Source organism: Camelus ferus, chromosome 2 (genome assembly GCF_009834535.1).
Source record: "Camelus ferus isolate YT-003-E chromosome 2, BCGSAC_Cfer_1.0, whole genome shotgun sequence".
Lineage (NCBI taxonomy): Eukaryota > Metazoa > Chordata > Mammalia > Artiodactyla > Camelidae > Camelus > Camelus ferus.
The window spans coordinates 116,478,689-116,501,081 of NC_045697.1; the positions used below are offsets into that span (position 1 = coordinate 116,478,689).

The 22,393-nt window shown below is 49.9% G+C and overlaps 1 protein-coding gene across 2 annotated transcripts in view; it reads right to left on the bottom strand.

Annotated features, from left to right (window-relative positions):
* The window catches only part of FNIP2 (folliculin interacting protein 2), a 106,152-nt gene extending 85,300 nt beyond the window's left edge, over nucleotides 1–20,852 (bottom strand). Inside the window, exon 1 of one of the 2 annotated variants that reach the window (XM_032465874.1) lies at nucleotides 20,472–20,852. In XM_032465874.1, the coding sequence (XP_032321765.1) occupies nucleotides 20,472–20,578 (107 nt within the window). In that variant the 5' untranslated portion in view covers nucleotides 20,579–20,852. The remainder of the gene's footprint in view (nucleotides 1–20,471) is intronic. The other variant, XM_032465892.1, reaches the window with a different exon arrangement.
* Between the last annotated feature and the right edge of the window lie 1,541 nt (nucleotides 20,853–22,393).

The window sequence follows — 22,393 nt, forward strand, 5'->3', positions numbered from 1 at the left end:
TGTAGAATAGATAAACAAGATTACACTGTGTAGCACAGGGAAATATATGCAAAATGTTATGATAACTCACAGAGAAAAAAATGTGACAATGAGTGTGTATATGTCCATGAATGACTGAAAAATTGTGCTGAACACTGGAATTTGACACAACATTGTAAAATGATTATAAATCAATAAAAAATGTTAAAAAAAAAAAAAAAGAAGCATTGTGACAGAGGCGGCCAGAGTACCTGGCTGTCCTACAAACCCAGGTTAGCCTGTAACAGAGCCATTATTCTAACAAATAAATGGACCAACTGTTCCTCCTAACAATAACATCTTTAATGTCTTAACCATGTGAGAATGACTTCCAGGCGGGAAGAGCCTGCCATGCTACACATACACACATACACCCCCAAGCCTGCTCCTTCCGAGGCTCCGCGGGCGGGGTGGGGGGTGTGGCGGGAAACTGGGCAGCGTCCAGCAGACGAAGAGCAGCTGCTGCAGGACGGCACCGCGAAAGCACAGGGACCTGTAGAAGCAGAGCTGCATCTGGGTGAACGCGTCCCCGGGGGCAGCACGCCTGCCGGAGCAGAGGGGCTCAGCCAGGTGTGGAGACACACGCCCCCACCTCCTCTGACTCTGCAGAGACCAAGAGCCAGGGACAGGGTGGCCTGGGGACCGGGAAGGGCCTGGGAAGCCTGGGCAGAGTGACTGTGCCCTTGGCCCTTACTCTCAGGAGCACTGGGAACCGCCCCTCATGCCCTGCCCAGCAAGGCCCACCGGCAAAACGCTCGGAAATTGTTCATCCGTTTCCCTGGATGCCTGTCACAATCAGAGGTCACCATGCTCTCACCGTCTCATCTAACAGGGACGTTCTTTCCACCCACAGGTACAAAGACTGAGACGGAGAGCAATTTGCCCCAAACCACAGAGCTAATCGTGATAAGAGGTGGGACATGCGCACACGCACGCGCACACACATGCACACGTGTGTGCACACACACCCCTAATGCTATGCGTCCTGCCTTGCTTTCTTCAGAAGGAGACGAGGCCCCACATATAAACAGTCATGAGCACACATTCGGCAGCTCTACTGGGAAGTGCCTGGAGCGGTGCTGCCTGCAGTCCGTGCCCACCAAACTGTGCCCACACCACTGTCCCCTCGGGCCAGCGCAGATGGAGGGCGCAGGGGCAAGCTCAGACACGGGACCTGTGCCAAATTACACTGCTGTGGGGGTCCAATCTGCAGCCAGTCCACAGCAGTCCACTGCCGGCCTCACTCCCCAAGTGCGCCAGGCCTCGATGGCTTTGACCAAAGGGCTCAGAGCAGCGCAGCCAGCCCCTCCCCACCCCTGCCCCAGGAGAGGCAGCCCTCTCCCCGAGGGCAGCCTGCCCCTGGGCGGCCAGGACCAGCAATCACCCCCAGGGCAGAAACACTTCTCATCCTTCGTGGCCAGAGACGACTCTACCCTCGCAGAAGCCTTTCCTTCACACCGTTTCTGTTCTTGGCCACAGACGGAGCACGCAAGGGGAGAACACCAGGGCTTCTCCGGCTGCGTCGTGGCCAACAGAGGCGGGTGCCGGGACAGCCTGGGAGCACGTTCTCAGAGCGGGGGCGGTGGCCGTGACTGCCCCCGGCGTCAGTGCTGACCAGCTGCTCCTCCAGAGTCCAGCCAGCTCTCCGTGGGGCCCTCTGTGACCTTTCCTCGGAGAACATGGCACCATCCCAGGGGCCCGTCCGCGTGCACCGCCCCTCCTCCCAGGCAGCGCACGTTACAGCCTCAAACCTCCCACAAAGGACCCCAGGCTGAACCAGGAGACGGTCTTTTCCTTCATCTCCCTTCTCATCAAAAGCCCAAATAAAAGCTTAAAAGGAACCTATATGATCCAGCAATCCCACTCCTGGGCATCTATCAGAGAAAACTCTAATTCAAAAAGAAACATGTACCCGAGTGTTCACAGCAGCACTGTTTACAATAGCCAAGACATGGAAGCAACCTAAATGTCAACTGACAGACGAGTAGATGAAGAAGTTGTGGTGTATTTATACAACGGAATAGTACTCAGCCATAAAAATAATAAAATAATGCCATTTGCAGCAACATAGATGAATCTACAGATCATCATTCTAAGTGAATTAAGTCAGACAGAGAAAGACAAATATCAAATAATATCACTTATATGTGGAATCTAAAAAAAAGACACAAATGAACTTATTTATAAAACAGAAACAGACTTACATAGAAAACAAACTTACAGTTACCTGAGTGGGAAAGGAGTGGGAAGACATAAATTGGGAGTTCAGGAATTGCAGATACTAATTACTATATATAAAACAGATAAACGACAAGCTTTTTCTGTACAGCACAGGGAACTATATTCCATACCTTGTAGTAACCTATAATGAAAAAGAATATGAACAGGAATACATGCGTGTATATCTATGACTGAAACATGATGCTGTCCACCAGAAATTGACACATTGTAAACTGACTATACTCCAAATAAAAAGGACGCCAAAAAAAGCCAAAAAGGTCTTCACATGGGGAAAGGAAAGCTGAGGTCAGACACTAAGCTTACGGCCTGAGCTAACCGGCCCTCTGGTCAACGTGCCAGGCACCAGGTCCCCTGTGAACACACGGACATGGCATGTCACCTGACCTAGTGGGCCTGGGCAGAGTCAGGCACAGGCGGGGACAGCCCAGCGGGACGGTGCCCACAGTGCATGATGAACAGGAGGTGGCAGGGCTGTCTGGTCCGCTGGGGGGTGGGTGCGACCAGCTGTTAGAGCACCTACCATGGACCACGCACTGCTCTAACTCCACGAGACCAGCCGGCCGACATCTCACAACCACACCACGAAGTACCAGCGGGAGCCCAGCAGCACAGTACAGAGAGGCCCAGGAAGGAGCATGATCACACAGCCTCGAGCGATGCTGTTGCCTGGGACGGCTGGAGTCGGGCGCCAAGCCCCCACTGCGCCCACCCTCACAAGGCAGGAGTCCGCGGGTGAGAGGTGGAGGGAGGGGCCAGCTCCAGGCAAAGACACCTTCGGGAAGGGAAAGCTCAGAACTGTGTGAGGAAGCGAGACAGCTCAGCTGAGGGTGCCGAGGTTGGGGCAGAGCCCAGAGAGAGCAGCCCCGCCCTGCCGCGTGCAGGAGCCTGGACCGGAGTCTGAGGGGCTCTGAGCATCTCGGTGCCAGGAAGGCGCACAGATCTCGTGAAAACAACGCAAGGGTTCACAACGCACAGCAGGACAGGTTTACGATCATTAAAAAATATAAAATGCATTTTGGCTGCAAAGTCACAACAATTTTTCACAAGTGCAAGACAAGGGAAGCAGCCACATCTGTAGGACTGGAAACCAGTAGAGGCTTGATGCAGGAACTGTGGTCTGCGTTTCCGACCCGCTCCACCCGCGCAGGCCACCAGCGCCTTGGCGGGGAGCCTGCTTCCTGTTCTAGGAGACAAACACACCTACTTAGGAAAGAAAATCCACATTGATGTGAACGATTGCAGTTCAGTCTGTCTTATCAACAATGTTTTCTCTGAAACACTGGCCTCTAGCACCCAGGGGCACGTGTGACCCATGTGCACCTCTCTCACCACGCTGTTTAGAAAAGAAAACTGCAGGGAAAATTGGTTTATGCAGCAACGTGGTTCCCAACTTCAGCATCCTAAACCTCCAGCTTGGCTTGTTTCTACTTTGAAACCATCACCACTACATTTCACAGACGAAACAGATCTTCTCCGGCCCTTCCCAAGGAAAAGAGGAGATCTAATTAAGAGGACCTGGGCTGACTGCACTCATCGGGGACGGGCAGATTCCTAACTGTCCCGACAGATCTAAGCACCAGACCCTCCAGCTCCAGACTTCCAGGAGATGGGAGCTCCACCTGGAGTCACAGGTGCGTCTGTCTCAGACGTACAAGTCAGGTCACAGACTCGGGGGTTAAAAGAGGACCTAGGGCTTTGAGAAGCAATACTCAGAAAGCTGTGTCTCCTACCCCGACTCCCTACTAGGAGATTACCTCATCTGAGCTGATTAAAGCGGCAAATTAAGGGCACAGCATCGTGCAGAGGAAATCACAGAAGGTCAGAAGGAGAAGGAAACCCCAGGAGATCAAGACTGCAATACGTCTGACGCCAGTCACTTTATCACCGCTTTTCCAGGAAAAAGGGACCAAGACTGTCACAGAACAAAGGTTGCAGAGGGTGACTATCGGAGCCTCTTCCCAAACCAAGCTGTGTTCACTGGGAAATAAAAACCACTGTCAACCTCACTGCCATTTGAAGACAGCCACAATTTATGGGGGAAATAAACAGTCTCAAGCCCTAGTTGGCCCACTTATTTCAAAACTGACATCTGCAAAACTCAAACGGGAGGAACAAACGTCTGGCAGCCCCTGGAAGCTGCAAGCGTCTAGGACTGATGCACCAGTAAACTTGGGCGGTTTGTGTTTTTAAAGGACGGCCATGAGAAATCAAACAAGCACTCCTCCATTCACCCGCATCTCCCCTGCCATCAACGCTTGTACTGTGGGAACTGCGCTGGTACACGGGTATCTGGTCCCTTGTCTGTAGGAGGATGGAACGGTGTGAAGCCAGTACAATGTTTATCGTGGACGGAGAGCTGGATTAGGGCCAGAACACAGAAGACGGGCTAAACAAACACTTCTCTGGAAGGAGGAGTAGAAACAGGGCGGTCTTTTCAGTGGCAGGGGGTGAAGAGTGGACTCAGCGTTTTCGTGGCTGAGCTGACGGACGGGCCGGCCAGGGTCAAGGCCATGTTGCCAATGGCACGACAATGCGCAGCTGAAGGGTGCACACAGGCAGCCCTTTCAGGGGCCTCTGAACACACAGACAAGCAAGTGGGCAAAGGTGTGGTCCATTCAGGGAAGGCTGACATTCAAGTTCTTCTGAGGAAACAAAGCTCTCAGAGGACTCTGTTCTTGAACAGAATAGAATGGAATAGGATAGAACAGGACAGAATATTAATATTTAGCAGAATACTCCATTTCTTGGCAGTGAACCTCAGAAATCTAAACTAGAACCGATATAGAAGAAGATAAAATAGTCCATAGAGAAGGGGCTCTAAGGCGTAAAAAAACTTAACTCTGCAACTGAAAAGAAAGAACAAAAAAGGGGTAAACACAGGCAGAGGCACGGACAGGACCCTACACACATGTACTGGTTAAATTCTGAAATGCAAGCACCGGGAGAGGTTCTTCAAGTTTTAGAGGCGAGTTTGGGCACAAAGAGGAGCTTTATACAATGGCTGATAATTTATGTTCCTCTAAGGAGTGATACCAGCTGAACAAAAAGCAGCTCAGATAAACATACTGAGACACTGGGAGCTCCCCAGCGTCCTCAGTGCCAGGCTGGGTACCACGCAACAGACACACGGTGCTCCGTGTTCTCAAGGTGGAACCCGGTGGTTTCCGGATACTCAGAACACCAGCCAGTGGAATGCTGTCAGTGCCAGCAAGACAAAACAAACAAAAAAACCCCCAAATCCAGTAAGTTCTGGAGTCAGAGGGCATGTCCATTTGGGGCAGTCAGCAAGACAATCAGAGGTGGCATCTGAACGGAGTCTGGATGAGCAAACAGAATTTTGACCAAAGTAATTTTGAGGAAGGAAATAGGAAAGGAAAAGTCTTGTACGGCACGGTGACTGTAGTTAATACTGTGCTACGTATTTGACAGTTGCTGAGAAAAGAGATCTTAAACATTCTCATGATGAGAAAAAATGTTTTGGTAACTGTGTCAAGCGATGGATGTTAACTGGGCTTACCGAGGTGACTGTTTCACAACATATACAAATCACGAATCATGTTGTACAGCTGAAGCTAATACAATGTTATATACCAATTATGGATCAAACTTTTTAACTACAAAAAACAAGAAACAAAAAGTCTTAAGAGCAAGATATGTGCTTTCTGGGCCCGCTGGCCTAACATGTCCCCAACCCCCACTGCCCCACAAACAGCATCACTGGAGTGTCCAACTCACCTCCAGCATGGCCTCTGCAAAAACAAACGCCCGTACTCCCCTTTACAAAGTCACTTCCCCTTGTGACGGCCCTATTTCCACTAATTCTGCTACCATTCTCCCAGGTGACTCAGCCCCAAACCCTGGGCACTGTTTCACATAATGCTTTTTTAAAAAAATTTTTTATTGAAGTGTAGTCGATTTGTGATGTTAGTTTCAGGTGTACAGCAAAGTGATTCAGTTACACATATACATACATATATGTTTTTTCTTTTCAGATTCTTTTCCATTATATGTTATTACAAGAAATAGATGTAGTTCCCTGTGCTATATAGGAGATCCTTACTGTTTATCTAGTTTATATGCAGTCATGTGTGGCTATTAATCCCCAACCCCTAATTCATCCCTCCCCGCCCCTTTCCCCTCTGGTAACCATAGTTTGTTTTCTGGGTCCGTGAGTCTGTTTTTGGTTGGTAAATAGAATTTGTATCATTTTTTTTTTAAGATTCCACATAGAACGATACCAGACAATATTTGCCTTCCTCTGTCTGATCATACACTGCTCCTTTTAAGGACTGTTTACTCTGTTTACAGTCCCGTCCCTCTCATGCCCTGTCTGGTCTCCCCTCTGAAACAGGCTCCACGCACATTCCTCCACGCATCCAGGTCAGGTCCCCAAGGAAACCACATGCGGGGAAAGTCATGGAAGAAAGATAATCCCATAATCACTCGCTCAGCATGGAGGCCCCATCTCAGCCTCCAATCCCGGTCAGCGGGCCAGACCGAACCAACGCAGGTCAGGCCACCTCCTCAGCGCACAAGGGCCACGGAAGAATTAATCTGCTGGTGATCCTTACTGAGAATGTCAGACAGAAAGAAAAGAAAAGAGATAGAAAAAGAAAGTGAAGTCTGCTGCCCCCAGTGCTCGCGGCAGAGCTGGCCAAGGTCCCCGGTCCCAGACACTAGGGGGACAGGGAGAAAGGGGGAGTCTTCTGGGCAGAGGGTGCAACTGCGGGTGAACACACGTGGGATTTGTTTTGGAGGAGAGGAGACACCTTGTCATTTCATCCTCAGGGATGGCTGCGTCCCTCGCCCCACACTAGCTCCGGGGTCCTGGGGGTCCCGGCCCTGCACAGAGAGGTTTCTAGAACACAGGGAGATGGCGCAGGTCTAACACGTGCGGGCAAGGCTGTCTCCCCTGGAAGTGACCTACTAACTAGGGTCCGCCGACTGGAACACAGCAGCCCTGACCCACGAGAGCTGATCTGGACTCAATTCTGGAAAAAGCCCCCCTGTTAAACAGCTGCTCCACAGCCAGCGGCCGTGAGACCCAAGCCCAGCGCGCCTGGGCTGCCGGAGGAGGGCTGGCCCGGCAACAAGAGGTTACGTGTCTGGAGCTGTGCCTCCTGGGACCAGGCTGCCCGGAGCGACATCCACTAGAGGGGGCAGGGGTGCGGGTTATCCAACCAGGACCCCTACACGAGGGGCCGCACACGGCACTTTGGCCAGAGGAGCCCATGGGACAAAAAGGAAGCTCCTTCTCCTTCTAGCTCTGGGATAAATGCCGCTCTCTCCTTTCCCCGGGGAAACGTCTTCCCTTTCTGTCTGTAAAAATCGACAAGTGCTCAGACACAAACTCTCCCGCCTGGCAGAGGTCTACACTTCAGGAAACTGGCTCTTAACAAATACTGGGGGAATTCATCAGTACAAGAAACGGAACAGTTGGAAACTACTCAGGGATGAAAAGGAGCTCCTGAGCCCAAAAAAGAGCGCTCTTTGGGCTGGGGAGAGCACAGAGGATGTGCAGGACCGTGGAGACACTCCGTGTGACATTGTAAGGGTGGAGACCGGCATGGTACGCTTGTCCAGACTCTCACAGGGCACAGCAGCGAGCAGACCCAAAGGTCAACCCGCGGCTTTGTGACTGGGCTGTGCGGGTGTCCGTCTGTCCTCCATAAGCAACGGATCGCTTTGCTGAGTGGGGCGGACGACCGGGGAGGCTCTGCGTGGGTGGGGGCACAAGGCAGAGGGAAAATCTGCACCCTGCTCTCAGCTCCACTGTGAACCTCAAACAGCTCTAAACAGATAAGGTCATTATTTAAGGAGAGAGAGACTGATTGATCAAACTTGGTAGGTTTACCAAGTGTGGCTTTTGCCATAGGCTTGGGGGTAACCATAAAGGTGGGAGCGTGACATTCCGGGCTTATATCAGTTTTGTTCCTTCCCTATGGAGGTAAGAGAAGTCTGGGGTTTGGAGGGGGGGAAACTGAGGAACGTCACAGATGGTAACACTGCACCAGCCTGGCTCCCAGCATCCAAATGCCAGGTGTTTGCGCTGAGCCAGCGCCTTGAGAGCGGGAAGCCCACCTTTTGATGAAGACAAGCTCCTTGCCATGTCCCTACTGTCTTGGCTTCACCCAGAGATGGGATTAATGCAGGGGAGGAGCTGGAGGGAAAGATGGACGACACTCAACCCTGAGACAAAAGCTGCCTTTGGGGGAGGGACAAATTGGGAGTGTGGGATTAGCAGAAACACACGACTGTATATAAAATAGATCAACCACTAGGGCCTGCTGCACGGCGCAGGGAACTATACTGAACACCTTGTAACAGTCTATAATGAAGAAGAACATGAAAAGCAGTGTGTATTTATATGACTGAATCACTATGCCTTAGCCAGAAACTAACACAACATCATAAATCAACTATACCTCAAAAAAAAGGAAAACAAAAGAGCTGCCTTTCACTGAAGGCCCACTGGTGCCCAGCACGTGCAGTAGGTATCACCAACGTGTGTCACCTCCAGCCTTCCAAATCTTGCAAGAGAAGCAATTTTACACCCACTTTACAGAAGAGAAACTCAGAGAGGATGTGTCCTGCGCTGTAAGGTGAGTGTAAGTGATCCAGGAAGGCAAATACATAACAAAGTCCCAGCTCTATCCATTAACTCTAAAGTACAGACTGAGGACTCCCACCTACTCTTTGGGGTCCCCTAAATCTAAAACGTAACACAAACAAAGCTGCGAGGCCCTCCCTCCACAACCTGGTCCCGGAGGGCTGGCCTCACAGAGCCCTCTTCTTTCAGAGAGACCAGCGCATTCGCTGCCCCAGCGCACCCCTGCGGTGGGAAGTCTTCCTCATTTGCTCCTCTCTGAATCCCACCCATCTGGTCTCATCCCCTCAGGGGTGCCTCCCCTCACCAGCCAGACCAAGAGGCTCCCCCGCTGCTTTCATCCTAACAGGACAGTGGAGACTTGGACCTGAACTACGGCCCCAGAGTAGAATTCGCTGTCTCAACTTAGTGTCTATTGCTTGCGCCATTCAGTAGGAAGCCCCCAGAAGTGATGTTTAGACCCCACACTTCCTTATAAACCCCACGGAACATCAATGTCACAGGTACTTCAAGTGTCACCGTGCAGAGAGGGGACACAGACCACGCCTGGCCTTGGGCTTGGATTCCCAGGTCATTGCTAACCACACGGCAACCTCCAGCAAGCCTCAGGGTTTTCTTCTGTAAACGCTTACAACCTCACCATCTACAGATTAGCTAAGAAAACGCCCACTCCCAGAGGGTAACTGTGAGGCAGGAGGAGGGTGACGCCGAAAAGCCACACAGCACAGAGCTCTGCTCTGCACACATGTGTGCACGGCGTGAACACAGTCCCTCCTCCACACACACCAGAGGGCCTGCTCTGACCTTTCGGAGAAGCAGCTACTACTGGCCTCTCAAAAGGTCCCAGAGAAGCTGCCTATGTAGATAGTCTATAATATGACCACTAATTAATGAGGTTTACTCTATGAACATGCATCTTTAAAACCACAAATAGCTATATGCCTTATAAAATAAATTTTTTCTTAATTTTTATTTTTTGCCCACACTATCTGATAATAGTAAAGAAATGTTTTTTAAAGGATATTTGCCTGCAAGTTCATTACCCCATGACATCACCTGTTGTGGTTTTCTGTTTTCCTTTCCAGTTCTTGGTCATACATTTACATATTTTACTAATGTATTCATCTGTAGGTACCAATTGATTTTGGTTTATTTACCATATCAAACATTTGATTATATGAGTGTTATGTTAAATTTAATATATTATAGCAAATTATATATGTATAACATATTATATACATATAACATGTAACATATATAATATGTTGTAATTAATACATCATATACACTTGAGCTAATGCACAAGAATCTTCCAACCAAGGAGTTCACCATCTCTAACAAAATAAAAATGCCTGAAAATAACCTAAATATCCATCAATAGGGGACTGGTGAAAATGAGCGAACTTGGCTGCACACTAAAATTACCTGAGGTGGGGGGTGTTCATAAAGACAGGCACGTGGGCACCCAGATCAGTTACATCAGGATCAGAGAAGGTCTGGGCACGTCGCTCTTTCGGGGCCCCCGTGGTGTGCAGCAGACCTGAGAACTCCGGGTAAAGCAGAGTACGACACGCATTCAGTCAATGGAGTATGAGACCACTGTGAGCAACATGCTGAACAGCTGTGTTGTGTGAATGAAAGAGAATGTATTTTTCTTGTATTTGAGCAGAGTATTTCCAGTAGGGTATACTAAAAGAAACCAGTGTTAACACTGGTAGCCTTTACGAAGAGAGATCAGGGGTGAAAAGTGAGAGGCGCTTATATTTAAATGCATATAATCTTGTATTGTTTGGTTTTTTTTCTTTTTTTCTTTTTTTGTTGGGGGGGGATTAGATTTATTTATTTATCTACTTATGTATTTTTTCGTTTAATGGAGGTACTGGGGATTGAACCCAGAACCTCATGCATGCTAAGCACGCGCTCTACCACTGAGCTGTACCCTCCCCTACAGGGTTTGATTTTTAATCAGGTGCCTTTAAAAATGAATTATCTTGAACAAAATAAACTCATAATTTAATGTATTAGCCATTTCTCAGGACCACGTGGCGCCAGGCAGGGCACGGTGTCCCACAGGAGGGGCCAGGACCAGTGTCCTCAGGGTCCCCAAGGAGCCCGGCTCACTCAGAAAGGACCGAGGAGCCTTCTTTGCCCTTTGGGTGGAGACAGCTGTCCCTGCCCTCCCCCTCCTTCTGCCCTAGCAGCTGACTTGCTCAATGGACCATCCTAAAGCAAACAGTCATGGCCAAAGCGCGTGGGGAAAATGTTTACTCATAGTCCACTTCCTCACACGGTGAGGCCATCGTCGGTGACATGTGGTTCTGAGCTAACTCTTCCCAAAGAACACGGCAGATTCAGAAACCCATTTCTAAGTTAGTTTTTCGAATGGACGCATCACGCATGGAAAGCAGAGATGGTTCCACCTTTCCTCCAAGGCACTTACTTCCTGTAACAGGCGAACATGGTCTGCAGGGTTTGGAATACTGGCACAGTTTTTATGATTAAGTGTGCTGTATCTTAAATCTGAAAGAACCGACTAGCTAACTTCACTCTGTAATGTATTTCCATTTTACCAAGCCATGCAAAAACTCAACGAATCTAAAAAGTACAGAACAGAGTTTCACCGTTACCGACGCACAGCTAGTGATTTCAGAGGTTCGCAGATGTTATTTAAATTAAATAATTTTCCCTAGGTTGCTTTCAACAGCTGTGGGATTTTATAACTGGGTTTCAGACATATTTCTTATGTGTCTTTTTTAGCTGTTGATTTTTCTTTTTCGTTTTTTTTTTGTTTGTTTGTTTTTTTGAGAGGACAGGTCCCTTGAGTATTTACCCAATGATTTTGATACCAGAAAAACAATTCATTAATATTAATGGCAAGAAGGAAATTGAGTTGTCTATAACAAGATTCCCTTGAAAGATGACACACTGCAAGTGAGAAACATCAAGAAAGGCAGTTCCCTGCTAAAAACAAAAAACAAAAAAACCCTAAAAAACCAAAAACAACAACATAATATATCAAGAAGTCAGATTCTGGAATACCAGAGAATCTTTGAGGATCATCATTTGCAAAACTCTCATTCATTCACTCATCCGCTTAACAACTATTTATGAAGTGCAATGTCCTGCCAAGCGCTGCACTGAGCCCTCCAGCCAGGACGGGGCACACCCAGGCCTAGAACAGCCCCCATATCTGCCCTCCAACCACAACACGGACGTTCGCTTCTTTCATTCGATCACTTGCAAATATCTGTTTTCAAATGGCAAATTTAAAAGATATTCTTGTTACTATTTTTCAATTGTCTTTTACAAAAGAATTTGAGCAAAAGAGGATGGTTAATTAAGAGCCAAATGAGAAGAAACACACTGAATTGTTTCCCCCCTCACCCCAAGGGTCTCAACTGTAAGACAGAAGAAGGAAAATGTCTGATTTCTTGGATGCACTAGGGAAACAGAGTTGGCGATCTTTAGTATTTATGAGGTGTTAAAAGGCAGAGCTGATCAGACAGGTGATTTTGTTGCTTCTTCTTAACACATCCTAAATCACACCTGTTTCATCTCTTGAGAAACATGCAGGTTAACATCTGCCTTGTCTTCAACTTGTGAAGGAATAGAGTTGCCATGACGACTGAATGAAAAGTTTCAGGAGCAGAATTTACCAGTGAAATGCAAAAATCACTCAATTCCATTTAACTGATGCGTGTGCATTTGTAAGCAGATGCTAGTTTTCTGTTTGTTAAGCCATCAAAACAAATGATACTATGTTCTGTGAAAAGTTTCATGGATAAAATGTTTAAACACACACACACCTTTTGGTCAGAGCGGGCCACAAATGAATAAAATTAAACAATGACCATCTGACCAGTAAATCTTGGCAATGCTGCATTTAGTATTGCAAGGTCTCCAGGATTCTTAAACCAAGGAAAAAGAGAGACTTCTAAAGTTAGGATATTTCTTAGGATGTGTTAAATCGTCAAGTACATTTGTGTACCTGTTTCATTTCTACTGGTATCTATTACACAATGTAACCTAGGGTATGTTCAAACAAACAGGCTATCAATTTTCCTAGAAAAATATTTCTATCATAAACACACAGTTTATTTAGGTTGCTGACATATGCCATGTGATTACATGATTACCTTCCAACACACAACTGTCCTCACTGGAAACTAGACTCAGGTTCCCACCAGACAGGCAGGGTCTCAGTCCGTCCCTATCAGCTTTGGGGGACAAATTTATATTGAGCCAATCACCATCATCACTGAGACACCCTGTGTGAATTGGCAGTCATTTTCAGACACCTGCAATCAGTTGTTTAAAGATGTATTATCTCAAATAGAGAAATGCTCTCATTTATGATGAAAAAGTGTCAGGTGTGGTGATAACACCATCTTCATAAAGCAGACATGTATCTCTTCATAACACTATGCTGGGCACTAATTCTAGGGCAAGAGCTACAAATTCAACAAGATTCAGTGACAGATAACCAGAAAGATGTTCTATGTATACAGAGAAATGGAAAGCACAGAGTTAGAAATACGATGTCCGGGGTTCCAGACTCCTATTAATGATAAAATCTTACACACCCTGCCACACGACGCACACCCACGTTAGAATGTTAATGGCCCCATTTACTGCACTTAATATACTGTGTTATTTTGGCCCAAACAGAGAGTGCAACAAGAAAAAAGCTTGTAGCACAGTATGTGAGAAGGCACATTGTCCTTTCCAGAAGTCCGTTATCAAGGCAGCTGGCCAGATTCCGGCTGAACGAAAGGGGGACCCCACCCCGGCCTCCCCTCCATGCACCCTTCACAAAAGCGCCTGTGTGGCCCTGAGCGGTGAGTCACGGACGGTCCATTTCCAGACGGGGTGGAGTTGAAGGAAATCACTATTACATGCCCAGTTAGCTGGAAACGTCCATCCTGTTTTTCCTCTTTCACATAATAATCATTTTTCACAAACCTGAGATAAAAAGAACACTTGGTAAGTAGGGACCCACTGTTACCCGCGAGGGAAAGACTGACTTCCACAGCCCAGGACGTGATCGCCCACGAGGCCAGGGCCTGGGCAGTCGGGACAACACGCTGGTTCTTTTTCACCCACACCAAGGAAAACAGCGTCTAGGGGAATGAGCGCAGGGCCAGTTCCCAAATCCGATTCACCCGCCAGGAGCTCACGCCGGCCTCAAAGTCTTTCCACCAGGGCAAGGACCATTTTTACGACTTCCTGTGCCAAGGAAACACAACAGCAGTGGCTTCCTTGAGCTGACCTCAGGAGCAAACCATGGAAACACAACCTAAAGCCACAGCAAAAGAACCCAGCGCTCTCTTTGGAGCTGCACTCTGGGCGTTAAAAGACCACTGGCCCATCTCTCAAGACCATCTGCGGAGTCAAATGACCACGTGCAACACAATCACATTTCAGAACTTAACATGACAGAGCCGTCTCAGCTTCAAAAACATCCGATCCAAGCCCCGTAAGTTTCCCAACTCTTCCCCCAACCTAGACGGTTGTGTCACTTTTTTCCAAGCATCTTTCAGACAAATCTTACTTAGATCTCTCTTGATCAGCAGCAGGAGAGCTGGTCGCAGATCCAAAACTGCGCTCGGAGCCCTGGAGGAGACCACGCTGGGCTGAGCGAGGCTCGGGGAAGTCGGGACCCTGCTCCACCAGCTAAAACTGCGCACGTGTGTTGCCTGCAGTGATCAACTTCTCCAGTTCAACTGGCTTCCTAAGGATCGCAGTGGACTTAGGTTTTGTACGTTAAAATTAACAGCATATTACTTTCAATAACAGGAACTACCAGTTATTTTAACAAAGAGGAAAAAAGTCTATGAAGAGTTTTTAGTCAGATCAGGCTTCTCCACAAGTGTTATGTGACAATGTAAAAAACTCCAAAGGCCACTTAACCTGTAAAGTAAGTTACATCACGAAGGCAACCCAGATTCACTAGAGCAAGATCTGAAACACCAGCAAGAGCGAAGACACAGAGGAGTACGACAAATCCTTCACCCACCCCTTGCCGCCCACTGTGAACGTGCGGGGGTGCAGTGCCCTGACCTCTCTTCCACACGTCATCAGTCACACGCTCCTATTTGAAATATTATTCGTAAATTTGTATGTTGTTTTCACTTTCTCTAGAGAGCACCTTTCCATATGCACATATAAATATATGTACACGTGTGTGGATATATGTGCAAGTGTGTGTATGTGTATAAACATACATAAATTAATGATTTGGGGGAAAGGGTGTAGCTCAGGGGTAGAGTGCGTACTTAGCATACATGAGGTCCTGGGTTCAATCCCCAGCACCTCCATTAAATAAATAAAATAAAATTAAATAAATAAATAAAATAAAGACATGGCTGCACAGCTGTATCCCATTCCAATAAATAAGATTTTATTCTTGATAAGACAAACTTGCAAATAATTCTGAAAAACACACCATAGTCCTAAAACTTCCTGAACGCCCAGACACCTCCATCCAGGCTGGAGTTACTGCCTGTGGGCGGTCTTAATGCTCCTTTGAAGACTCAATGTCCTCATCAATGACACTATCAAGGTAAAAAAAAACAAACAAACAAACAAGTAAGGGGGAAGAGTGTAGCTCAGGGGTAGAGTGTGTGCTTAGCATGCACGAGGTCCTGGGTTCAATCCCCAGTGCCTCCATTAAAAAATAATAAGTAAATAAAAACATGTCCCTTCAGTTCTGTCTCAAGTCTCCCAACTACAGAGGGAGAAAACAGCCTCTGAAAATGTAATGTTAGTGACACCTCAATATGGATGACACTGAATTCCATGACTTAAATGGCTCTTGGTAATACTTCAAATCACTTCCCACTGCATTTTATTCTTTTCAAAAAATCTTCAAAAATATTACCTCCTTACCACAACCTCCTGGCACAGGATGGACGCTGTCACTTTAGAAATGACAAAACTGAGGCCCAGAGGGGTGGAGGGACATGGTGGGTCCTGCATCCACACGGTGCACAAGAAGGGCTGAAAATGGCCAGCTCCTCAATCCGTCCTCCGACCGCTCTTAACAGAACCTGGCCCGCGGGAGGGACCGGCCGCAGGTGCCGCAGACCCCCTCGGCATGCGGCCCAGCTCGGGACAAGGACATGGAATGTGACGGGTGTGCCGAGGAGCCCCGGGCAGCAGCAGGGAGACCCCCGGGGAGACTTTTAGGGAGCAGGAGAAAGAAATCAAAGCCGTCATTTATGTGTCCCGGGCCTTATGTTACATAGTCACTAAGTCTGAGTGCAGTGGAACTGCTCTGTGCTTCTTCCAGAATATTCTCTGCCCTACCCGGGAAAACCTCGTTAGAAACGCTGGGAGGCAGCGGCAGCGGCAGGAGGCACTTCCGTCAGAGGGAAGATAAATCCCAGTCCTGCCCTTGGTCACACCCAGGATGAGAAGCGTGCGTTCTTCATGCTGGACTTCGGGTAAAGACGGACTCTTTACGGGCGTCCGAGTGACCTTCCTGTTACAGGTTCCAATGTGCTGTTGGTCGTCTTGGTGTGTGATCTGCAAACTCCCGCGGGCAGGACCCCGGACGGCCCACCTGGACTCACACGGGCCACATGCAGAGGAGCACCAGACCCCCTGCCATCCTGATGGTAAGCGGATTAAATTATGCTTAGACTCTCCCTGGAACAGATGACTTAAATGTGCTCTAACAGAACAACGTGGATTAGCACTAACTAGGCCATGGGGCCTGAGCCCTTCAGCACCGGAGGAGGCGGGGTGGGGGGGTCTCTTCGTCCCAGCGCTTACCCAGCTCGCGACCCAACCGAGCAGCTGAGGTGCTTTTGTTTACTCCTCATATCCCAGATGATACACACACAAGCTTCTTCTCTCCATCTGACTAGTCCAGAATAAAACGTACGATGACCTGTGATCTTTATCACCTCCCTCTCGTGTACACGTCTGAGGTGGAAACTGGTCCAATAATTTACCAGAGACATTTAAAAAAAAAACTCCTTAAGATAAAGCACCAGATTTGAACCAGACACGCAAGAAGTCACTGGGCACACTGTGGCTTTTTAATCGTCCTCTGTGAACATGCTGACCCGAGATTCAAGGTAACCAAGAACCGATTCTACTTTGCATTCAAGCCACCAGACAAATAATCTCATTTTGTTCTAATTTATCCTTTGTGGCTAATTTATCCTTTTTTAAAATTGAATCAGTTACAATGTGTCATTTTCTGGTGCACAGCACAATGTCCCAGTCATGCATATACCTACATATATTCATTTTCATATTCTTTTTGGTTTAAGATTTATCCTTAATTTAAAAAGGGTTATTCAAATATATATTTAAGTAGTGATGAATTAAAGGCGAAAACATTGTCAAAACCAGCTAATAGAGAATCCTGTCAAATTTCAAGACCATAGTGCAATTTTATAACTTTAGAGTCCACACTTCACAAATACCATAATCACGTTGTGCTCCTAACTTCATCTCCCGAACATGTAAATTCAATCTCTTCGGATTCTTTTTCTGTTTTCTTAGGAACCTGTTTCCTCAAAGCTATGAAAAGGGCTTCTTGTGGAGACCCTAAAAGAAATACACTTAAGAAGGAATCTCAACTGTGACGATTCTCTTTTTAGGTGGAAGGCCGGAAAGGATGAAGATCTGAAAATGACCTGCGCTGTAAGCTACTCACACTGGGCAGAAAAGACTCTCCCTAATCAAGTCCGGTGAGAACCAGAGGGACCAGAGCACACAGGAAACTCGGGGGAGTGACGAGGACATGCACAGAGTGAACAGACTAATGTACAGGGTGAGACTGTAGAGACTTGGAGAAAAGGTTGAGAACTACCCAAGTCCATCACCGCGAGAAAAGAGAGCTAAATGCTCTGCAGCAACAAGATACACATAAAAAATTAGATCTTATTTTTACTTAGGTTTTTCTCCCCAAATATATGGTAATCTATGCTACAAAACTGCCCCCCCAAAGTCTACCTGAATCTTCCTTTCATTCTTAAATCTACATGTACAGCCTGTATTTAAATGCACTGAAAAATACAAATTCATGGATGGGGAGGGATAAACTAGGAGCTGGGGATTTGCAGATACAAACCACTACATACAAAACAGATAAACAACAAGGTCCTAGTGTACAGCACAGGGAACTATATTCAACAGCTTTTAATAACGTATAGTGAAAAAGAATATGAAAAGGAATATATATCTATGAATCACTATGCTGTACACCTGAAACCAACACAACATTGTAAATCAACTATACTTCAATTTTAAAAAAAAAGAAAAGCATACAGATTCATGCTAGGCATACTAGAGTTTTAACCTCAGGGTTTCACCTGGACTTTTGGAAGTCTGTTCAACTACAAAGTAGGCTTCCCAGGGCAGCTCATCCCCTATTTGAGGTACCCTTTCCCCGAACAGCACATGACAGCTCCTATTTGGTTAAATCTTTATGAGACGGAACGCAAGGTCATTGCTCTGCAGGGCAAGAAAGGGGACTTTTCCAGGAGGTTTTTCCCAGGAAGGCTGCACAGCACCTAAGAGTGAAGCCAGGTGAGGCGAGCCGGGGAAAGGCTTGCTGGGCGCCCTTCCTCCATGCAGTGTGTCATGGGTGACTTGTCCTCATCTTCCTGAGTCTTTAACATCTGCAACGTCACTTCTTTTTCCACGATAAGTCCTTAGCAGGGCCACTGCCGAAGGCCCCTGAGGTCTCCAATTCTCTCAAAGGCATTTACCTTAAAAACTTGTAGAAAATCCTAAGGAGGTCACCAAAAAGGAAACCAAAAGACATTCCCTCGCACAATTCTGTGCTCTTCATTAGACACCAATGGGAAGTCGGAACACTACACTGAAAATGTTCCCGCAAAGTTAAACCAATTTCCCTAATATGGCCAGACCCTAAATATAGCCACAGCTTTTTGTTGTTGTTGTTGTTCAAAATACACTCAGTTATAACTTGTGGATGGGAGAAGACAGTGGTGGGCAAGTGAGCAAAGAGCACAGGAAACAATGGCCCTGGAACTCCACCATCTCCGCCAGCCTTGGAAACGGCTCTACATGTCCTTGACAGGGGCTGTCAAAACAAGGACACCTGAAACACACACCCTTTTCTCTCCAGGCTTTGTTCCCTTGATCGAGTCTGGGTCACTGGGAGGGAAGAGAAGAAATTACACACCCTGGGTCTGAAGTAATTCTACCATTCTGAGAAGGGACACAGGACTGAAAGCAGTGAGAGGAATAGAATTCCCTACCCAAATTGTAAGCATTTGGGCAGCCTAAAGAAAACGTGCGAATTTAACGAAGGTGGTGTCACGCCCTGGCAACTCACCTTCCAAAGAACACCACACATGCGCACTCCACAAACACAAAATATGGGGAATGTTCACCTAACTGCAGTGAGGAGTTAAATGAATGGAATTTAAGAAAAGCAAAACCCACAACATAAAACTTAATCCCAAATGTATCCAAATCTTCACTTCAAACTTTTAAAAGGCTTATAATACTGGGTCTAGAAGTCTGGGTCTAACATTACACTGTTTTTGCAAGACATTTTGGCCAAAGAGCACCTAGCAGAATGTCAGAGTTGGAAGTAGATGCTCAATAAAATATTTGCTGGGGAAAAAAAACTGTTAATGGTAAATAAACGAACTTCTCAAGATCAGTGTGCTGAAAGGCAGTCTAGGTCATTCTAAGGCCTCTTCTAAAAGTTAGCCCTTGGAAGCAGAAAGAGGTTACAAAGACTGGGTTCTATGGTCAAACAGCTGGGGTGGAGAGCAGGTTCAGTCTCATACTGCTGTGGATTCTGGGCAAGCTGCTGGGGTCCTCCGTGACCCTGAGTCCCCTCAGCTGTCAGAGGGGGATTAGATCGCACCCACCTCACAAGGCTGTCGGGGAAATGAATGAGAAAAATCAACATAAAGCATGGGAAACGCTCCAGCAATGAGAGCAGTGCCCCTTTAAAGGTGTGCACTCAGGTCAGCCCTCCTAAACGCGGCATCAGCTTTGTGAGAGGGTCTCAGCAGATGGGGAACGCATCCCGCCCCCTGCGGACCTCACGCGGCATCACCCTTCCAAACGACAGACTTTCATCATCCGTCTGAGAACTGGTCACCTACAGTAAGGAACAAGAAAGATGCCTTGCTGGCGACAGCTGCTCCTTCACAAGTTCAGGACACTGTCACGTACAAAATAGGCTGGGCTGCCCCCAGGGTGACAGCGCAGCCCGGCGGCTCTGCGGGAGGGGTCCCCAGACCCCGGGACCCCAGGGACCCCCGGTTCCGCGTCCAGGCCCGAGCAAAGTGGGGATTCCCCCTGAGCCCCAACAACTCCGGGAGGGGAGGGACCCCAAGCGGTGAGGAAGGAGCCGGAGGGAGGAGAGAAGGGGGTGAGGGGGGCGAGGGGGGCGAGGGACCCTCCTGGGCACGGAGGCTTCGGGGCCGCGCTGGAGAGTGCCCGCGACGCCCGGCCGGGCAGGAGCCTGGGGCTGCAGGGTCCGGGCGGCCCGCCCCCTCCCCTCCACCGCCTCCTCTCCCTTCCCCTCATCCCCCTCATTCCATCCCTCATCCCCCGCCTCCATCCCTCCGTTCGCCCGCCGGCGCGCTGCGCCCCTCACCTGAAGGCGGGTCCTTCCCGGGGCGCCCGGCCCGGGGCCGCCGCCGCTGCCGCCGAGCCGCCGCCGCCCTTCTTGTTGAAGAGCCTCTGGAGCAGGGTCGGGGCCATGACGCGGCCGCTCGGGCTCCGCTCCGCTCGGGTCCGGTCCGCGCGGCGCTCGAGGGGCTCAGCGCGCGGCCGGGGGCTGCGGCGGCGGCGGCGGCGGCGGCGGCGGCGGGGCCATCGCGGCGGCAGGCGCGCGGGGCCGGGGGCGGAGGGGCTGTGCTGGGCGCCGGGGCGGCCGGCCGGTCATATGACGGCGCTGGCCCGCAGCCGCGCGCTGACAGGTCCCTCCCGCGGGCGAGGGGAGGAACGCGGGGAGGTGGGGAGCGCGGAGGGAGGGGGGACCCTAGGAGGAGCGGGAGCGCGGCGGGGGGGGGAAGGCGGAGAGCGCGGGGGGAGGGGGAGCGCGGGGCGGGGAGCGGGGGGAGGAGAGTAAGGGAGGAGGGAGGAGGAGCCCGGAGAGGGGGATTGCGGAGGTGAACGGGGGGAGCGCGGTGGGGGGAGGAGACGGGGGGAGGGGAGCGCGGTGGGGTGTGAACGGGGAGGAGCCCGGGGGAAGGAGCGAGGAGAGCGGGGGAGAGGGAGAGCCCGGGGGGAGGGAGGAGCCTGGGGAGGTTAACAGAGGGGGGATGGTAGGGGAGGAGCCCGCGGTGTGGAACGGGGAGAGCGCGAGGTGGAGGGGGGAACGCGGGCGGGGAGAGGGGAGGAGCCTGGGAGAAGGGGAACGTTGGGGGAGGAGCGCGAGGGGGGTGAAGCAGGGGAGGAGGGAGGAACGCAGAGGGAGGAGCCCGGAGGAGGGGCTGGAGCGGGGGAGGGGGAGCGCGGCCGCCATTGGCCCAGGGGCCCCGCCCTGCTCGCTCAACTGGGTGAGGAGCAGGGAGAGCCCAGCGGCCGTGGCTAACAGGGACCCCGGGTCCTCGCGGGGGCGGAGGCCTTGGACGCCGGGTGCTGGGGCCCAGAGGCGGGGTGTGTGACTGGGTTGGGGCGAAGCCCTGGTGAGCGAGGGAGCGGGGGTCGTGGGGCGAGCCGCTTGGAGGGCCGGGAGCCCGGGGGTCAGGCGGCGGGGGGAACGAGGGATCAGAGATCTGCGGGCTCGTGGGGACAGGCCTGGGGGACGCAGGGGCGCGCGACTGGGGGCCGATGTCGGGGGTCGCGCGGCTAGGCGGGGGCGGGGCCCTGGTGCGCTCGGGGCCGAGGGCGGAACCCTGTTGGTGAGGTGGGGCCCTGGGTCGGGGTTGGGACCCAGGCTGGTGGGAGCCAGAGGGTCGCGCGTCTAAAGAGGGGGCTGCCCCTGGGCGCGGCCCGGCTGACAGCGCGGGGTCCCCGAGACCGCATGGGTCCCAGGACGCAGCCAGAGAGCGCAAGGCGGCTCTTTGTTCTCCGGAGACAAAAGGCCGTGCACTTGGTCCCCGCCTTGGGCAGGTGCGCGGTCTACCTCCTGGGGGGGCGTGCGCTGGGGGCGCGGGGAGATGAATACAATTGGTTGCTGCCTCGCGGATCGGATGGGACTCCCATTGCACCCGAGGTGTTGGCACTTCGGCGATATCCAAGTTAGATTTCTGCAGATGTGCTTTTGTTTAGTGGGGTTTTTTTTAATAATTTAAATGTTTGGTCGAATACTTTGCTCTGTTCGGCGTCTTGGGCCACCGTCCCACAGTTACGTTGAAAGTGCAATTACAAAACACGTGGAATTTACTACATAGGTTTAGAAACTAAAGCTACCTTGCAACAAAGGGCTGCTTTCCTAATACGTGTTTAACAGTCAGAGCACATCCTAATGTGGGGTCTACGGCAGACTCTTTGGTGCAGATAGGGAGGAGCTGCCAAACTTGAGTTCACTTTCCTACCTCCCCCCACCCCCCCGCCCACCCCGGCCTCCGT